Source organism: Coffea arabica, chromosome 3e (assembly GCF_036785885.1).
Source record: "Coffea arabica cultivar ET-39 chromosome 3e, Coffea Arabica ET-39 HiFi, whole genome shotgun sequence".
NCBI lineage: Eukaryota > Viridiplantae > Streptophyta > Magnoliopsida > Gentianales > Rubiaceae > Coffea > Coffea arabica.
The window spans coordinates 6,211,987-6,230,887 of NC_092315.1; the positions used below are offsets into that span (position 1 = coordinate 6,211,987).

Genomic DNA, 18,901 nt, shown 5'->3' on the forward strand with positions numbered 1-18,901 from the left:
CTTTATAAATCATCGCAATTCCAAACAATACCTTAGAATAATTGAACTTTTATGAATTTCTTGTTGTAGGAAACATGACATTTCAGTATTTCACATAAGACTTGTTATTCATTGAACCTAATGTTTACAAGTAATTATGCTTCACTCGGATCCTGGTTCTTTTGATAATCAAAACTGTAAAATGAAGGAAAGTAAAAAAACAAAAAAATAAAGTTGAAATTTAGACAGCTAGACCTTATTGTGAGTTAGTTATGAATCTGATTCACTAGAAGTCCTTGGTCACCAGATTTTATTTTATTTGGCTCTTTCAACTTTGATTTCTACGGTTCAAGCGCTAATGCTTAAATTAGTAAGTTGCTGCTCAAGTGCTCATTTCATTAACTATTGCTGCTCATTACATCAGATATATTCTACTTTAAACACAAAAGCTAATTAGCTTAAAAAGTGCAAAGTGCCACTCAGAGAAGTGTGCATCACATTTCTTACCTTATTACTGGGTGATGGCTAAATATTAAAGACAAGATGGCGGTTAAGCAGGTTGAGAGAGAGGAGTGATAGGTTGGGTGGTATTAGGAGAGAAAGCATAAGTAAGAAGTTCTGAATTCGAAACCTTTCACTTACACTAAAAAATGATAGGATAATATGAATGGAAGCTACATGTAGATCCATAGAAGGTAACCTCAGGAAAAGAAAATTTTGTTTTTTTGGGACTGGGAAAAGAAAATTAGACACTAAAATACCATATATAAGCACGGATTTCTTTAATAGTTGTAGTTAGTATACTAAAATTAAAAAAGCATTTTCAAGAATTCGTTAACACATTTAAAATTCACCTAACCTATCATGTATGTATATACACATACTAACAATCATTACCTTCTCTTGCATATATATATTTTTTCCATTTGATCTTATATACCCTCTCTTATATTTATTTACTTTCCCCAATTAATCTTACTTTTTTAAAAATATAACACATGAAATATATCCAAGCGAGTGCCCGGTGACCCTAAAAAAATTATACTTAATTATACTTGACTTATTATGTAAATGCATATATTCATATTTAATATATGTATTTAAGACACTCTCTCATATGCGGACTTTGTGTACCAATTCAAGACAGTTAGAATCGGTATCTAACTTTTGCTTTTTAACCAAAAAACAGACATCATAAGTAACAGTTTATACACATTCATGCTATATCATAAATTAACATGTATACATTCAAGGAATAGGTATTCCTTTCTGACTTTTTTTTTTCAATAAGTAGAAGATTTTGAATATCAGATCTTTTATTTACAATCCTTCCCACCCTTACCCAGAGGTATAAATGAGACTAATCAAACCAAATACCCTAGTGTTCAAATTTATTTGATTATTTTAACAAGTTTGAAATTTTATTCAAATTTAACATGTTTATTTGCCGAATCGAATTTGAACGAACTTTTTATCAAATTTGAATGTTATTAAACATAAAATGCTTTTCAATCTTGGTTTGACTAGTTGGTGAACCAAAATCTTACCAAGTTGAGTTTGATTCGAGTATCAAGTAGTTCTTTTTAGTTTGATTCATCTTTCAGATATAACTTTAATATCCAACTTAATATTTCCCTCATTCAAGGAATATTTATAATTATCTTTTCATCTACAAATTTAGCTCTACATTTTTTTTTGTCATATAACATACTCTTTACTAATAAGCATTCAATATCATTAGGCACTCATTAAGAGGGTTTTCAAGTGTCAGTTTTCTGGAAAATTAGTTAATTTGAAAAAAATCACAATTTAGGGATATAACAAATGTGAGTGTATGTATTATTTACATAGTGACTTAAGTGTGATTTAGGTGTCTCAACGAGCATCCAATTACATAATAATTTAAGTGTAATTTAGGTGTCTAGATTAGATTCTATAACATATAACATCCATTGTATTTTTGCAACGATATGTAAACTTACGAGCCAAAAAATAATACCCCCTTCATCCCATTTTGATTGTCTTGATTTTTGTTTCACGCAGTTAAAAAAAACTAGTTAACTTTGTTAGAATAGTAAATATAGCCATCTGTTTTTCTAAAATACCCTTACATTAATATTAGGAGTACCACTAATCACTATACATTTATATTAATTAGGGATAATTGCAGAAACCTCCCCTGAGGTTTCTGACATTTGCACTGACCTCTCCTGTGGTTTGAAAAATTACACTAACCTCCCCTGAGGTTACTAATCCTTTACAAATTTAGTCCAAACGATTAAAATATTGTTTTAGGGAGTGAAATTAGAATTTTTTACCAAATTTGTCCTTTGTACTACATATCCAATGAATGACAAAATATTACAAATCAATTAACAATTAATAAACTTTAAGGAGTATAATTTATAGGCAAATACACATTACCTATTTAAAGTACCGGCTCTTTATGGGTATTTTACTTTCAAACATTTAATTTAATACAAATATTTACGCGGTATTTACTTTCAAATATTTAATTTTTATTAAATACAAAAACTATCAATCTCTCTTCCGTAAAAATATTAATATAACACTTTTTCAATTTTAGTTATAAACATTTATGTATTTAATATAAATTAAATGATTCAAAATAAAATACCCATAAAGAGCCAATACTTTATTCATGTAATGGATGAAAGTCATAAAGAATTAATACTTTATGGGCCATTTCTTTTTTTAAAAAAATATTTAATTTATATTAAATAAATAACCTACCGATTTCCTTTTTGCAAGAATATTACTGTAACACTTTTTGAATTTTACTTACAAACATTGATATATTTATCAAAAATTAAATGTTTGAAAGTAAAATACTCGTAAAAAATCGGTACTTTAAATGAGTAATGCGTGTTTGCCTATAAAGAGGCGATAACTATTTAAAGTACTGGTTCTTTAAGGGTATTTTACTTTCAAACATTTAATTTAATACAAATATTTACGCTCAAATACAGATTTGTATTTACTTTCAAATATTTAATTTTTGTTAAATACAAAACCTACCAATCTCTCTTCCGTAAAAATATTAATATAACACTTTTTCAATTTTAGTTACAAACATTTATGTATTTAACATAAATTAAATGATTCAAAATAAAATGCACATAAAGAGCGAATACTTTAATCGTGTAATGGATGAAAAACATAAAAAATTAATACTTTATGGGCCATTTATTTTTTAAAAAAATATTTAATTTATATTAAATAAATAACCTATCGATTTTCTTTTTGCAAGAATATTACTATAACAATTTTTGAATTTTACTCACAAATATTGATATATTGATCATAAATTAAATATTTGAAAGTAAAATACCCGTAAAGAACCGGTACTTTGTCAGAATCAAGCACTTAGCATTGCACCAAAAGCTATAGCTATTAGCAAAGACACAATTTTATTTCTTTAACCACAATGGCAGCACAAAGCATCGTACCACGCTCGACCAGCATGAGGGGCTGGACCCCTGAGTGCCACGGGTTGGGCGGTTAGTCTTTTTGATCCGAGATCTGAAGGATGTTGCTGATTAGGCCAACATACTTTAAATGAGTAATGCGTGTTTGCCCATAAATTATACTCCTTAAAGTTTATTAATTGTTAATTGATTTATAGTACTTTGTTATTCATTGGACATGTGGTACAAAGGACAAATTTGGTAAAAAATTCTAATTTCACTCTCTAAAATAATATTTTAATCGTTTGGACTGAATTTGTAAAGGATTAGTAACCTCAAGGGAGGTTAGTGTAATTTTTCAAACCACAAGGGAGGTCAGTGCAAATCTTAGAAACCTCAGGGGAGGTTTCTGCAATTATCCCTATTAATTATAAACCAATATCATGAAAAGTTTTATTATTCAAAACGTGAATCAAAACAATTATCGAATAAAGTAGATCATACTCACTAATAACAAATTACATTAAATAAAGGTATTTTATAAAAGTTACAAATTAACTACATTTTTAAATTGAAATGTGGCCAAATCCATTCCCTACCCTTGGTTCCACCGACAAAACAGATGTATTTAATAAATAAAATTTTTTTTCCAGAAAAAGATTCTGCAAAAGTGCATGGTTTAGATCCCTCCTCCACACGTGCAGCCTCAGACATCGTACTGACACGTAGCATTTTCTGTATCCATGTGGCGTTACATGATTGGTGGTTCTCGTGAAAAGGTTTCCGCTTTCGGCAACCATTTACCACGTCAGCAAAAGCTTCCCCGTGTCGGCTGACTTTTACTCCACCAGTCCACGGAGGCACAAACGGTGCACAGAGTTGACAGTTCCAAGGGAACTACTGCTAAGTGCCAAATGACAAACATTAACATTTCTAGTTCTCGAGTTATAAGATCGTTTTTAATTTTCCCCCAATCTTTTTTCTTGTTGCCAAATTAGAACCTGGATTAGCCATAAGATTCACGTTCAAGTTTAGATGAATCGATATGATAATTCTTTTATTTTTTGGAGAAAAACAAACCAGCATAATGTATGTTGCTTGGTTGATGTTAGAATTAGCCATAGGATTCACGTTCAAGTTCAAAACCAAGTTTGAAGGCAATCATTTTTGCTTGGTTGATGTTGATTGCAACTTTATTTATTTAAATGTGTAATGTGATTGGGTGAAGTTGCCATAAGTTGTCAAATTGAATTTGACTTCTAATTAATTTAAATATTGATTAATTGTTAAGGAAATAATTTTGATTGGATGATTTCGGGCTGCAATGTGTTGATTCAAAACACTAGTACTTTAGGTTATAAATCATATTATTTTGTTGATTGGTTTCTTGAGTCGGATGCCAACCGTCAAATATATCTGTATATATATATATGAATGTAATGAAATGAAGTTATGGTGAAATTGAGGAATTAAAATTGTGTTTTGCCTCCCAAAGCTTTATATGGTTTGCCTCAATATTTAACTCATATCTCGTGTAGTGTTAGTGGTTAACTTGTGCATGTGTTATGGGTAGAAATATGATAAGTTGTAACTAATGACATAATTTATTTAAATACTCCAACTTAACTTCTAGTTAATTTATTTTATTTTTAGTATAAGTGGAATCTTGAATTCGATATCTCTCACTTACATTTTCCTCTTCTTGTACCACCTAATTCATTAGAAGAGATTAAATCATTTTTTCTACTTCGAAATATGAAATAGTACTTTAAATTGTCTCTAGACTTTAAAAAAATATACCAAAGTGGACTTTAGTCTCCTCGACTAAGGGAGGTTCATATAATTAATGATTAATAAAGTAACTAAATTACATTACACCTACTTTGATTTGAGTATTTGATAAACGGATTTTGTCTATAACTTGTACTATTGATAATTCCACAACCCATTATTATTGAATCACATTCAATGGATTTTTTATTTTGGAGCTTTCACGACTTAAATATGCATTTTCGGAAAAAAAAAAAAACACATGAGCCAAGTTACAAATTCTTGTGAAATTCACTTGATCATAAGCATGGAGTGATTGTTTCTAATCCAAAATTGTATGCCCACAAAATTTCATTTTTCTCCTTTTATTATTTTCTTTAAGTCTTGAAAGAGCTAAGAAATGTTATGAGATGCATGAGATTTACACTAGCGCTATATCTTGCCTACTAACATTTATCAAAACAATTTGATAGAAAAGTAGAAGAGTAAATCCTATATATACTGATAGTATATACACTATCACCGTTTAATTCATGACAGTGCGCAAAAGGTTAATAATATACTTCAAAATTGTTATAGCATCAATAGATGCATTTTTTGACATTCTGTAGTTGAGAAATCAATGTGGTGTTGTTCCTTTAATTATTTAATATTTAAAGGTTAAGTTTATACTGTCTAAAAAAATGTATTATTAGATTTTTCTAAAATCTCATACACTGCAAAAAATATAAATTTATTGAATAAATAATTATAGTTTCATTTTCATTTGTATGTTTACATCATTTAACAAAACTAATTAATCAAAAATTAAATTATCAAGTCTAATTGTCTCATTATAAATCTTGACGACATACAAATTAACAAAAAAACAGATACAAATTAGTAACAATATATCTTTTTCCTATGCCTGCATGCATGATTCTTCTCGTCTTCCAAATTGTACAAGGTGAAGTAAGTGTAATACAAACAAAAGTGAACATTCATCGGTCTATTAATCCGAATGAGGTGATTCAATTAGTAGGGATGGTTGATCAGACAAATATACCTAAATTTAGAGGTCACACAACAATATGTCCAAGTACACCTAGAAATTGCAATTTCTCTAAATCTGACGTTACCCGAGTCCCATTTTTCTTGTTCTCATCTTCAGCTGATGAATCGGTCCTCTGTTCAACTGTCTCACTCCACTCGTGTATACCTTTCCAATTTCCACCGTTTGATTTCATCCTTTGTTCCTCTTGAATGGCCTTCACAAAAATGGCTGAGGAAGATGGCCAAATATTGATAAAAAATCACCAGAAAAAGACTAAAATTGAAGAAAATGGAGATTGGTCATCAAGATTTCCTTGTATTGGGGACAATCTATGTGATGGTGGATACATTGATATTGTAGAAAGCAGAGTGAAGAAGAGAAAAAGAAGGAAGAAATTGGATAAAGAAGAAGAAGATAAATTCACAGTTGAAAAGGGTCATGATTTGCCAATTGAATCAGTGAAGAAGCAGGACCCTTTGGTTGTACTTGGCTATGATATCATGCTTATGATATTCGGCTACCTTGACGCACGCAGCGTGGTACTATCTCTCCTTGCCTCTTGTAGATGGCATGGAGTTGCTTGCAGTGATAGACTCTGGGCTCCCAAGGTTTCATTTTTCTCTGTTTTTAGCTTTTTGTTATCTTTTTCTGGTGAAGAGTCATGCAATAACTTTGATAAAGTTTTGATATTTATTGAAATTTTACAAGATTTTTCTGTTGGTTGGTTCTAATATGAAAGATTATTCTTTTTGCAACGATGCTTTTGCTTAGTGCCGGGATCATGCACTTAAAGCTTGATTTTAATTTTAATTTTTTTGAATATTTTGCGTTTGTTTTGTATTATTCTTAAGGATGATGCTGGTATTCTTGGAATGAACTTTCATTGGAATTTTGATTGTTAAAGCCTTAAATGGGTGTTTTTAATTGTTTCTAAAATGTAGTAGTCTAGCTATTGTAAAAATCGTACATAAATTTGGAAGAATTGAAAGATGTTATTAATCTTTTTTGGTGTCTTTAGAGGGGTGGAGATGGAGGTTGTGACATAATTTGGAGGGTATGTAATTCTCCTTATTCGTGGTCGGGGTTCTTTAGTAGAGCTATACAACTAAGCCCAAGGGAGTAGGTGAAGCAATAGTGTAGTTAACAGCTAGTACATATGATTAAGAATGCGATAAGAGCTATATTAGGTTGTTAGTTTTGCGCTGCAGGCAGTGATTTGTGATGATATATAGCCTGATTCATCCTATGAGAGGCTGCATGTCACTGCAGTGCATCTAATTTTAGTTCAAGAAGTTTTGCTTCTAAACATTCTATTAAAAACCGTTGAGGACTATCTAATACTCTATTAATTTCCATTTGATCTGCTTGTTTAAGTTCTAGTTGGATAAAAAGAAGGATTGGATAGAGAAATTAAAAAGTTGAGGTAGACAAGCGATGGGCTTAATGCTTGTTTCCTCCTAGATGCAGGATGCCATATGGACAGTCTGCTTGCAATAGTAAGAGTTCAAAATCCTGATAGTGAATCCCAAAAACCCGGGGGGGGGGGGAGGGAGCATGCACTGGCCTACACAATGATTTGGTACACTAGTATCTTCTACTTGTTTGAAGTCTGCAAATCTCTAGGGAATTTTCACCGTTATGCTCATTTTCTGTTAGGCTTATAACAGGTAAATGGGAAAGTGGGGAATTAGATGGAATGGTTAATGATGTCTAGATTAGCCAAACAACCCCGCTTTTAGTGAATGTGTTGCAAATTCGGCACAATTAGTTCTGTCGAAATTTGGTAAAGATTTCTCTTCCATTGTATAGTTTCCTTTTTGTAATCAAGAAGCCTGTCTGAAACTATCTGAGGAAATTCATTTACAGAATGAATACAAGTGACCCAAATTGTTGTGCACATTATTCATCACATTCGACTTTTCTTGAAAATGCTCATTGTTTCATCTGCAACTAGTTGTAGTTTGCTATGTTTCTAACTAAATCTATGCTTTTGTATTATATTTGCAGCAGAAAAAATATTGGTTCTATGAATTGATAACAAGAAATGAATCAAACAGATAGGTGTTGGTTTGGTTTTCAATGAAATAAGCTGAAGTTTCTTTTCTGATGTAGTGTGAGGAGTTATGGCATGGTAAAGCTCACATATCTCGCATATCAAAATTCCGGGGATTGTCAAAGTTAGCTGCTTACTCATTGTCCACTTTGGATGGCAAACGTGTAAGTAACCAAAAATATGACTATTATCTCCTTTTCTTCTTCTTTCTTTCTCTTGTGGCTGTTTGCTTTTACTATTTCTCTCTCTCTTGTGCATGGCAAATATATCTTCAACAAATAAATTTGTCTGATAGATACCTGTGCTGAGAATAATCATCTCTTCTGTGCCTGATGCATCTGCTAATGCATAGTTGCTAATGTTAGACCCGGATAATGAGGGATAACTTGTGCGATCATATCTGGGAGTTCCGTTTCACTGAGGTATGTATGTTCTGGGATGTCCTGGATTTCTTGTAGACTTCACTTGCACTTGTACTTTTGGATCTTGGCACTAGGATGATTTTTTTATATGTTTAAACTTCTCTTTTAGGCTAAAACTTTCATGGGAGTAAAGTGTTGATTTTTCAAACACAAGAAGGTGGAAAAAAAATTTGCTTTCTCCCTTTTCCCGTTGTCCCCATTGCTTGCTGTTACATATGATGCCGTGATTCTCTCTTATTTCTAAAAGTTATAATGTGCAATATACCTACCACCTCATAATATTAATCCACTGATCAATTAAAACTATATGGTTTCTGTATTCATGCCGCTCCACAATACTGGCGGGACCTTGATCCTTATTGGAAAGGGACAAGAAAGTCCATGCACCTTTATTTCCATCAAGATGGAAGCCAAACTACAGACCTAGGTGATGAGGTATGGGGCGGTCACGAGGCATGTTATTCTATAGTCACTGGATTACAGGTTGACGGGAACGTGAGAGAACATTATGTGAGGGTAAGTCGTTGGCCACGGATGTATATTGCAAGGAAGCAGGACTGGAGCTGGGAAATGAGTAACAGCCTGTGTCGTTATTCCAGTATGCCTGATCCCGACAAGGAATACGGCACAGGCCCCTATTATGCTGTTATCTAGTCGCAATTCTATATGTTTTACAGGTTGTGGTAGAATCTTGAAATTCTAATTATAGTTTGCTCTTTTTCCTTGTTTTTTCTGTTAGTTTGTTTTTGTTCTTGAGTGTGTTCTTTGTAGATTAATCTATGCACGTGTTTGTCTTGTTTCAAATGTGGCATAAAGCTTTAGGAGCTTTTACTTCTATTCTTATTATGTGTTTGTCTATTCTTTTTTATTTCTTGCACTCTTTAGGAGCTTGTAACTGTATCCTTAAAAAGCATATGCTTTAGGTTCAGGCTGGCATATCTGGATTGATCTTTTGACATTAAATGCCTAAGGGATAAAAAAAAAAAAAGAATGGCAACACAAAAATGTTGATTGGTTGTGTTCAAGGACAAAAGAACAGCAGTTTGAACTACGTAAAATTGCAGTGACAAGCATTGCCTTTTTTTTTTATTTTTCATCTTCTTTCCCTTTTGGATAGGTAAGAAGTTTATTGATAGCCAAATGAGATACAAAACTACAAGGGGCATATCCCAGGAAATGCAATCACAAAAAATCCATCAGGAAGAGACTACTTTTAACATTAATGTACTTGAACATCTCCATGATCAAGAATGGTGTCTGGTAGCTACCAAGTCATTTGAAGCCAAAGGTTTCTGTTAGACAATATAACTCTATATAGTGGAAAGAAACTTACATGTAACTAAACAGAAAAACACCTTTACCAATTGCCAATTCGCCATAACTACAAACTGAACAGAAAATACATCTTCTAGCCTTATAGTGACCCTTCTCTCTACTTCGCATTGCATAAAAACTACCTCAGCAAGCTCACAATTTGAGGAGGCCAGTAGTGCCTTGTTCTCTACTGGAAATGATACGGTAGCAGTCCCATTTACTCTTATGATCGTACCCACAACATGATCAGAAAGTGAAGCGAATCTCATTAATAATTGCAGGAGTACTGCTATTAGCTCCCAGACCAAAAAAAATTATATATTCAGCTCCAGCCTATAGCTGGATGGTTGTCAAAAGGACCGGGGACGTTGTGATGTTGTTGTCCCGTAAAATAGAAACCATCTTCTTTTACTAGCCAATAGCAATACTTGTCAGATTGATGATAATGACCACAATAGTAAGCCCAGGTGTCATTGTACACATCAAACATTGCAGATTTTGCGCCCCGCCAAAAATGGCAGAAGTATAAAGTATTCCTGAAGAAATTCATGTGAAAACTCCATGTCAAATCCTGATTAACAGTAAGATTATGATATCCAATATCATCATTTCCTGAGGCACAATGAACTGTTAACGGGGTAGAATCGTCAGGCAGGCCATTGTGCACGTAGAGATAATATCGTCCGAAGAAACCAACCACTTTGCCTGCCTGGAAACTGAAAGTTGCCAAGAAAAGTAAGAAGCAAAGGCTTCTGAATATGGTATGATTCATCTTGTGAGACGCAAAAAAAAAATGATGTTCTTTCCTAGCTAAAATGGGATGATGATTTTCTAGCTAACCTATTAAGTTTAGTTGCACACGTTCTCAATTGCTTTTAAAACCATAATTCAACAGCACATCATTTGCTGCTTCTTGGGACAATTGAGAACAGACACTTATATCTAGTAATGTAGGTAGTTAATCTTTCATGGCTAAGTTTCAAAAGTTCAATTCTACGGTGCTAATGGCATATTAGATGTTTCTTATACCCAATAACATAGGCAGTCCACAATGGATTCCACGGACTCTTCGGGCTGATGCAGAATGAGTTTGCAAAGAGCAAAGGTTGCCATCAAAAACATTTTGCTCCTAGATAAAGGGATGGTAGAGAATTGGTGGTTAATTTTTTTTTTATTTTTTTTGGTGGTTAATGCACATTTCCAAATGCTAAATATAAGTTTGATTTTCTTGCTTCATTATTTCACTCTTTTATAAAGCGGACTATATCTGTAGAATTAATAGAAATATTTTCACTGGTTCGATGGATTATAGAGATAAATAAACTTATTAATAGCTAATTGGACTAATTGGAAATCATTAATAAACCAATCACAATAGAGATCCATAAATGAGTAAATTCACTAAGTTTGGTATAACTCTCCAACAGTTCTTGTTGTAGTTCTCAATCTGTGTTAAAGCCGTGTTTATTTACTACTAACAACCGGTCATATCCACCAAAAGAAAGAGAATGCCATGCAAGGCTTCAAAGGAGGATATATGAATTTTACAGGTAATTAATTGTTGCATGTGTTTTAGATTTGAATTAACATGGTTACTATGCAAAGTTAAATAATGCAATAGACAGTTATGGTGTTCATATAGCTGACGTTTATTTCATACTTAACATCATGCTAAATGCTTTTCTTTAAACAAAGAATTTTTTAACATCTAAGCATTGTGCCAAAAGTTATCTAGACAACTACTTTTTTAAAGTTGATTTAAGCCATTTCTTGTATTTTTGAAAGTATATCGTGCAGGTTAACCGCATGCATCTAACTAGTTTCACCAATGAGAACTGGAGTACAATAAAAGGTAGGAAATAGCAATATCAAGAACAAAAAAGTTTTCTAGTAAGAAACCCGAGAAATTCACCCTTCAAATGTCTTATCATTTGTAAAGAAAATGAAAAACCAATCTACTATATGGCATCTTCTATACTTCAAAATAGAGTTTGGGTTCTATATATGAAACACATGTTTATCAGTTACATAGCGCAATGAGAATTGAACCCTTCGTGTGAAATTGATATGCACTCCTTTTGCTGATTTTTAAGATTTAACCTGCACCAAAGCAACAAATTTCCACTACAATGACTACATAAAAAGGTTAAAAAAAGGGAGCTTATCATAAAAAACCTCCTAAAGAACCTTTGGCAGATTTATTTAACTTCCTCTATGGTTTAGTCAATTTTCTTAAGTAAAAGATGCAGAAGCATTTGTATTTGTTTTGGTCCAACTTGGTTGTTAATTATCTCTTTTCAAGATTACAAATCTTTCTTTGCCAAGGAGAAAATGGTAAGGTATCAAGATTAGTGAAGACATGATTGTGCAAAGTTTTTATCAGTGTAATTTAGAAACTTCAACTATGGCCTTTACTTCTAAGAAATCTTATCAAATTATAAATGGTGTACCTTTTTACTACAACAAATAATTTATATTATTCCTCGTTTCACTATATGAAATGAAATATAGTGCTTATGCACTTTTTTTTTTTTTTTTTCTGAAAGGCTTATAAACCTTCTTGAATTTCATTTTCTAACCTTATTCTCTAATTAACGTTATGAGGTAATTTGATATAATGCATTTCACCTTTCTTGCCAATTTTGGAAAAAATCACACTCATCTTTCCAAATTAAACTTTTAATTATGCCCTCCTTTCTTACCTCTTTTTTTTTTTTTTTTTTATAATTATGCCCTCCTTAGGTGATCAAGAAAATTCAACCACTCATCCTTTTTAGATATTCAATCAATTTCCAGCCCAAGTACCAATAAGCCATTACAATTTGCACTTAGTTATCAGAACACAAAATTTACCATTCATTTTTTTCATAGCACAGTCTTCTGAAACTTCAACTATTTTATGTAAAATCGGGCACTTGAAAATTCATTCAAATATTCAGGTTACAGTTAAGAGTCATTTTTTAAACTAAAATTTCAAAAAAAAAAAAGAAAAATCCTTGTGAATTGAGGAGTAGCCAAAATTTGAGGGGTTCAAAGCTGCAAACTAATAAAATAAAAAATAAGGAAATAGAGTTAAACAAAAAAAAAAAGAGTAAATTATAAATATTTGTGACAAGGACTAGAGTTGAAAAGAGCAAAAAAGTTAAAAATTAAAAATTACCACTACTAATTTCTTTCCTTTGTCTTACTTATTTGGCCTGCAATGTAAAGACTTGTTTTGACCCTTAAACCCTTTGGTAGAAGGTTTATATAATTCTTCATTAAACCCTAAAACCCTAGAAGTTCCTCCTTCTAGACCCTTCTCTTCCCTTCTTTAAAATTACCACCACTTCTCCTGTATTCTTCTCCTTCCCCTACTCCATTACAGGTACATACACTCGCTAACTTTCTCCCTCACACACAAACGTTCTTCGCTCTCCCAAGTCCCAATTAGTCTTCGCAATTAATCATGTATCGGTTTGCAGCAAATCTTGCCTCCAAAGCCAGGTACTTTATCCTTTTTCAACTTCAAAGAAGTCGCAATATTCACTTCAATTTTATTAAATTTCTCAACTTTATTGAACCCAATTGTCCAATCATTGTTTGATGAGAAACCCATTTGTCTTTTCTTGCAGGGTTGCCAGAAACAGCAGCCAACAGGTGATTTATTTTGAGTTAGAAATTTTGAAGGACTGATTTTTCTGGTGCCTTCTTATTGTTTTATTGGTGTTTTTGATCAATTTGTGGAATTGGGTTGGTGCAGATTTCTAGTCGATTGGGATGGAGCAGAAATTATGCGGCAAAAGATATTAGATTTGGAGTAGACGCCAGGGCTTTGATGCTAAAGGGCGTCGAGGATCTTGCTGAGGCTGTCAAAGTTACTATGGGTCCAAAGGTGACATTTTGTTTTCTGTTTTGATCAATCTTTGTGGTTAGCATTGTTTTCTATTGCATTATTGATGGGTTTATGGATTTTTAAAGCTGAGTGTATGGAGCTCTTAACATTGATTTGGTTTTGAATTTCAAATTGCTTGTCTGGAATTTGTTTCACTTTCCTGTTTGAGTTCAATTGTGAAGACGTGCACATCAATGATTTGGTTATAAAGCTCTTGAGCGAAATTTACACGTAAGTTAGTGTGATTTTAGATTCATCTTTTAAAGATTTTATTATCCATCATAAACACTGGGACTGATATAATTGTATGTGCTTTGTTCTTTGTTTACTTTGACTTGTTCTGGTAAAAGTTTGATTGCGCGCTATAATTGCAAAGGTGCACGTGTGATGTGATAGTTTATTATTCCACCTATGAGCTTAGGGCAGTCCTTTTAATTATTGCTGCTGCCTATGACTGACCAGAGTAATATGCTTACTGCCATTTTCCTTCTGGCCGTTTCATCTATCACTTGCCCATCACTAAAATATAGGAAAAGAATGTAGGAAAAGATGAATTAGGATCGATGGAAAGGAGAGAAGCAGAATGAATAGGAAGAAGTTGTTGCTTTTACCTTGTTGTATTGTGGTTCAATTGTTTATCTGGTTGATTGTTTGAATGTCAGAAGATTGGCAGAGTTGGTGATAATTGCCTTCTTGTCACTGTCTTTTGTACAGGGCCGTAATGTGGTTATTGAACAAAGTTGGGGTGCTCCCAAAGTAACAAAAGATGGTGTAACGGTAGCAAAAAGTATTGAATTCAAGGACAAAGTCAAGAACATAGGTGCAAGCCTAGTTAAGCAAGTTGCAAATGCAACTAATGATGCTGCTGGTGATGGTGAGCTGATTACTTTCTGTTATCTTGTTAAGGGAGGAGTTTATAAAACTCTTGCTGTTTCGTTATGGAATCTGTTCAGTTAATTTATTGTGTATTTTCCATGAAAGTGAATTGAGCACTTCCATTATGTGTTTGTAGGAACTACTTGTGCTACAGTTCTCACCCGTGCAATATTTGCGGAGGGTTGCAAGTCTGTTGCAGCTGGTATGAATGCAATGGACCTTAGGCGTGGAATCAACATGGCTGTAGATGATGTAGTAACAACGTTAAAGAGCAGGGCAAGGATGATAAGCACATCAGAAGAAATAGCACAGGTTTGTTTGCTAGCTTGGGATGCTAGAGTAATGTTATAAAATTGGACTCTGCTTCTGCAAGGGCTTTTTACTACAATGCCCTGGTGAGATTCTCTCATCCGTGATGCAGAAGTGTTTTCGATGCTAAGCTCGTGCGCCATCTGTCCTCCTATTGGGAGTTTGGGATTTAAACTCCAATTGTCATTGCTAGTTAGGGCCTGGAATCACTTGCCCATATCATCAAAGTACTAGGATAATTCGCCTATACCTTGCCTATCTCTTCCCCTCACCCGCCACCCCAACTCCTCGAAAACAAAAGAGAGAATTGAAGGTGATGGGGAACAAATCACAATGCCTGGATGTGGAGAAGTGTTTGTCTCCTATACTTTTCCCTTGCAAGTACACTGATCTTCTTGCAATTTATATCTAAATAGGTAGGGACAATCTCTTCAAATGGAGAAAGAGAAATTGGTGAGTTGATTGCTAAGGCAATGGAGAAAGTAGGCAAGGAGGGAGTTATCACTATTCAAGTAAGTATTCTATGTCTTGTGCAAGGGTCTCTTGACATTGTTGGTTGTGGTTGCAAAAAAGGGTCACAATGGTCTTTATCTCAAGTTTTCAATTGAATAACACGAGCTTCCTGATTTATTAACAGCGTCAACCTTCATTCTGAAGATGTGGATGCTTTATGTTCGATTTTCATATACAGAGAATATGCTAATGTTCTAAAATGAAATTCAGTGATGTTACCATTTTCATTTGTCACATTCGGATTGTCAAGTAGCATTAGGTGGGTATAAATCCAGCAAACATTGTGTGCACGGAGAGCTTTAAATGGTAAAAAATATTGCAGTTCTTAAAGTTAAAGGTGGAGTACTGAAAGAGTGATCTTTAGTTTAGTACATGTAGAAAAATACTATTAGTGATGTTATCCGTATGGTACATTTATTGTATGTGTTGTTATATATTTTCTCAATATGCATGCAATATGTCTCATCTATCTTTTGCTTAAATCACTATTTTGAGTAATGGTTGGTAGGTACCTGAAATCTCCTAAACAAATCTATTAAACTTCTTTTCTCCTCTTTAGGATGGAAAAACACTCTTTAATGAGCTTGAAGTTGTTGAAGGAATGAAGTTAGAGAGGGGCTACATATCACCATATTTCATTACAAATACGAAGACCCAGAAATGTGTAAGTTTTTTTCCCCTAATATCCTTCTTCTTCTTGGGTTCACATGATCTGTTTGCTTTGTAAGACCTATTATTGCATGAAAAATGAATACTTGTAACTGTTATTGACTTACTGCAGGAGTTGGATGACCCCCTGATTCTGATCCATGAGAAGAAAATATCAAGCATTAATGCTGTTGTAAAGGTGTTAGAATTGGCTCTAAAGGTACTATCATTTGCCTTATTGTTCACTGATATTCACCTTTTAGAATATCCTAGCCCTGAGAATTTGTATTGAAAGTATTGACCTTGTTTTGTCCTATTCCTTCAGAGACAAAGACCCCTTCTGATTGTTTCTGAAGATGTGGATAGTGAAGCCCTTGCTACTCTGATTCTCAACAAGCTTCGTGCTGGAATCAAGGTTTTTCTCTACTCATCAGACTCTGAATTCTCCTTTTCCTTTTAGACTTGTAGATTGGTTTCATAACAGATGGATAACACAGGTTTGTGCAATAAAAGCTCCTGGGTTTGGTGAAAATAGAAAGGCCAGTCTGCAGGATCTTGCGGCTCTAACCGGTGGCCAAGTAAGACCACATTTCTATGAGCTTTTATGAATTTGATGTGTCAGAATGATGTTTACAAGTTGATTCATGCGTAATTGTAGGTGATAACTGAAGAGCTTGGATTGAACATTGACAATGTTGAATTGGACATGTTAGGCTCATGTAAAAAGGTAAGTTGCCCAACTATGTGTCAAGTTTTCCTTTCAGTAAAAGTTAACACATGATGAACTCTTATTTTCTGTTAATAACATAGATGATTCTCACTTTTATGTTGAATAATGGTGAATCTGAATTGATTTTGCTTTCAGGTCACTGTATCCAAGGATGACACTGTGATCCTTGATGGTGCTGGAGACAAGAAGGCAATAGAGGAAAGATGCGAACAGGTTTGAATTACCTCTATTTGCATATTTACTGTTCTCATTTTGTTATTCAGCACTTTTCAACTCTTTATATGCTTCAGCTAAATTTACTCAATCCCTGTCCTGCATGTATCAGATTCGATCTGGTATCGAGTTGAGTACATCTGACTATGACAAGGAGAAGCTGCAAGAGAGGCTGGCTAAGCTTTCTGGTGGTGTGGCAGTTTTGAAGGTGTGCAGTTGTTTTCCTTTTTGGCTATCCTAGAGTGATGACTATGATTGGTCGAGCTAGCTTGATTCATGTCATTTGCCTCCCACTTCAAGTTTGACAGGAGTGAGCTTTAATTTATTGCAGATTGGAGGGGCTAGTGAAGCTGAAGTTGGTGAAAAGAAAGACAGAGTTACAGATGCTCTAAATGCCACCAAGGCTGCTGTGGAAGAAGGAATTCTACCAGGTGGTGGCGTAGCTCTTCTCTATGCTTCTAAAGAGTTGGAAAAACTGCAAACAGCCAACTTTGATCAGAAGATTGGTGTTCAGATTATTCAGAATGCATTGAAGGTTTGGAACTACTACTAAATTTATTTGCATGTGGCTAAAGCCTTGAATCTCTTTGTTTGTTTCTGTCTTCTTATTCCTGAATGTATCCCATCTGCTAATCTATACACATGGAACCTCTTGATGCAGACCCCAGTACATACGATTGCCTCCAATGCTGGAGTAGAGGGTGCTGTTGTTGTCGGCAAGTTGTTGGAGCAAGATAACCCTGATCTCGGATATGATGCTGCTAAAGGTCCTAATCTAGATTGTCATATATTGTCAAACAACATGATGTTCTGCTTTCTTCTAATCCCATAAACTCAATTTCTGGTGTTTCTGGTATACCTCAGGTGAATATGTAGATATGGTAAAAGCAGGAATTATTGATCCACTGAAAGTATTAAGAACAGCTTTGGTTGATGCCGCAAGGTAACTGAGTCAACCACTCCCTTTTTGCCGATAACATAATCAAGGTTCCAATTTTGGTTGTGTTTGCTGCCTTAAGACTGATCTGCCTGCTTGTTTTGGCATATGCAGTGTTTCTTCTCTACTGACTACAACTGAGGCCGTGGTAGTCGAGCTCCCCAAGGAAGAGAAAGCAGCTCCTGCCATGGGTGGTGGCATGGGTGATATGGACTACTGATCGCTGGACTTATCCTAAATGGCTGACTTACACTGAAATAAGTTTTAGGAGTTCTTGCCATTCGAAACTGTGTAGGACCAAACGCATCCCCTGTAATCATAGTGAAGAGTCATTACTTCTAGGAACTGGGAGAATTGGTAGTTGCTTTATCTCAGTACGGGATTGCCATTCTTGATTTTGAGGAAATGAGTTCTCCTTTAGTTGGATTATATGTTGGCTACTGTCAATTTATTGGACATTGACTATTCTTCAAGCAGGTTATGCACTTTGTCCAAAAAAAAAAAAAAGGAAAACCTTGTTTATAAACTGATAATGGAAAAATTTCCCCCCAGGGAAGGGGCAAAGCTTGGATTACCGTATCATAGCATAGCTCTATAAAATTGAATTACTATCATAGCTTGGACGACTTGTTACTTTTTTTGTCAAGCCAAAATGCATTACCGTAAACTAAAACAGAAACAAGAACAGTTACTTTCCTGTAATAAGCAACTTCTCTCAAAACATTATTGGTTGACATTTTCTCCAAAAACAAGATGCAAATGTAAGAAAAAATGAATCTTTCTTCCAAATTCTTTCCTAGTT

The 18,901-nt window shown here is 33.9% G+C and overlaps 2 protein-coding genes across 6 annotated transcripts; both read left to right on the forward strand.

The window, feature by feature from the left end:
• The first annotated feature begins 6,118 nt into the window (after nucleotides 1-6,118).
• LOC113737968 (uncharacterized) lies at nucleotides 6,119-9,522 on the forward strand. 5 transcript variants are annotated; one of them, XR_011842431.1, is made up of 4 exons: nucleotides 6,119-6,818; nucleotides 8,323-8,427; nucleotides 8,559-8,685; nucleotides 9,053-9,522. XR_011842431.1 is itself a non-coding variant. In XM_027265100.2 (4 exons), the coding sequence occupies exons 1-4, from the start codon at nucleotides 6,420-6,422 to the stop codon at nucleotides 9,110-9,112; spliced, it is 621 nt and encodes a 206-aa protein (XP_027120901.2). In that variant the 5' UTR covers nucleotides 6,119-6,419; the 3' UTR covers nucleotides 9,113-9,522. The 5 variants fall into 5 exon arrangements, 4 of the variants coding, with proteins under 4 accessions (XP_027120901.2, XP_071940688.1, XP_071940690.1 ...); XM_027265100.2 differs by having other exon boundaries at nucleotides 8,629-8,685; XM_072084589.1 differs by having other exon boundaries at nucleotides 6,121-6,818; nucleotides 8,616-8,685.
• Nucleotides 9,523-13,301: 3,779 nt separating this feature from the next.
• LOC113736260 (chaperonin CPN60-2, mitochondrial) lies at nucleotides 13,302-18,572 on the forward strand. The gene is made up of 17 exons (XM_027263149.2): nucleotides 13,302-13,485; nucleotides 13,614-13,638; nucleotides 13,742-13,873; nucleotides 14,588-14,747; nucleotides 14,886-15,061; nucleotides 15,475-15,570; nucleotides 16,131-16,235; nucleotides 16,353-16,439; nucleotides 16,545-16,634; nucleotides 16,717-16,797; nucleotides 16,878-16,946; nucleotides 17,085-17,162; nucleotides 17,275-17,370; nucleotides 17,494-17,697; nucleotides 17,824-17,929; nucleotides 18,027-18,105; nucleotides 18,214-18,572. Exons 1-17 carry the CDS (start codon nucleotides 13,448-13,450, stop codon nucleotides 18,317-18,319), a joined length of 1,728 nt encoding a protein of 575 aa, XP_027118950.1. The 5' UTR covers nucleotides 13,302-13,447; the 3' UTR covers nucleotides 18,320-18,572.
• Nucleotides 18,573-18,901: the final 329 nt, after the last annotated feature.

Excerpts from the sequence above, each read along its gene's own strand:
- LOC113737968 (XM_027265100.2), top strand. The coding sequence starts at position 6,420 with ATGGCCTTCACAAAAATGGCTGAGGAAGATGGCCAAATATTGATAAAA. Across the intron at positions 6,819-8,322 it reads ATAGACTCTGGGCTCCCAAG|TGTGAGGAGTTATGGCATGG; the intron begins GTTTCATTTTTC and ends TTTCTGATGTAG. Across the intron at positions 8,686-9,052 it reads GGGAGTTCCGTTTCACTGAG|GGACAAGAAAGTCCATGCAC; the intron begins GTATGTATGTTC and ends CTTATTGGAAAG.
- LOC113736260 (XM_027263149.2), top strand. The coding sequence starts at position 13,448 with ATGTATCGGTTTGCAGCAAATCTTGCCTCCAAAGCCAG. Across the intron at positions 16,236-16,352 it reads ATACGAAGACCCAGAAATGT|GAGTTGGATGACCCCCTGAT; the intron begins GTAAGTTTTTTT and ends GACTTACTGCAG. Across the intron at positions 16,798-16,877 it reads CGGCTCTAACCGGTGGCCAA|GTGATAACTGAAGAGCTTGG; the intron begins GTAAGACCACAT and ends GCGTAATTGTAG.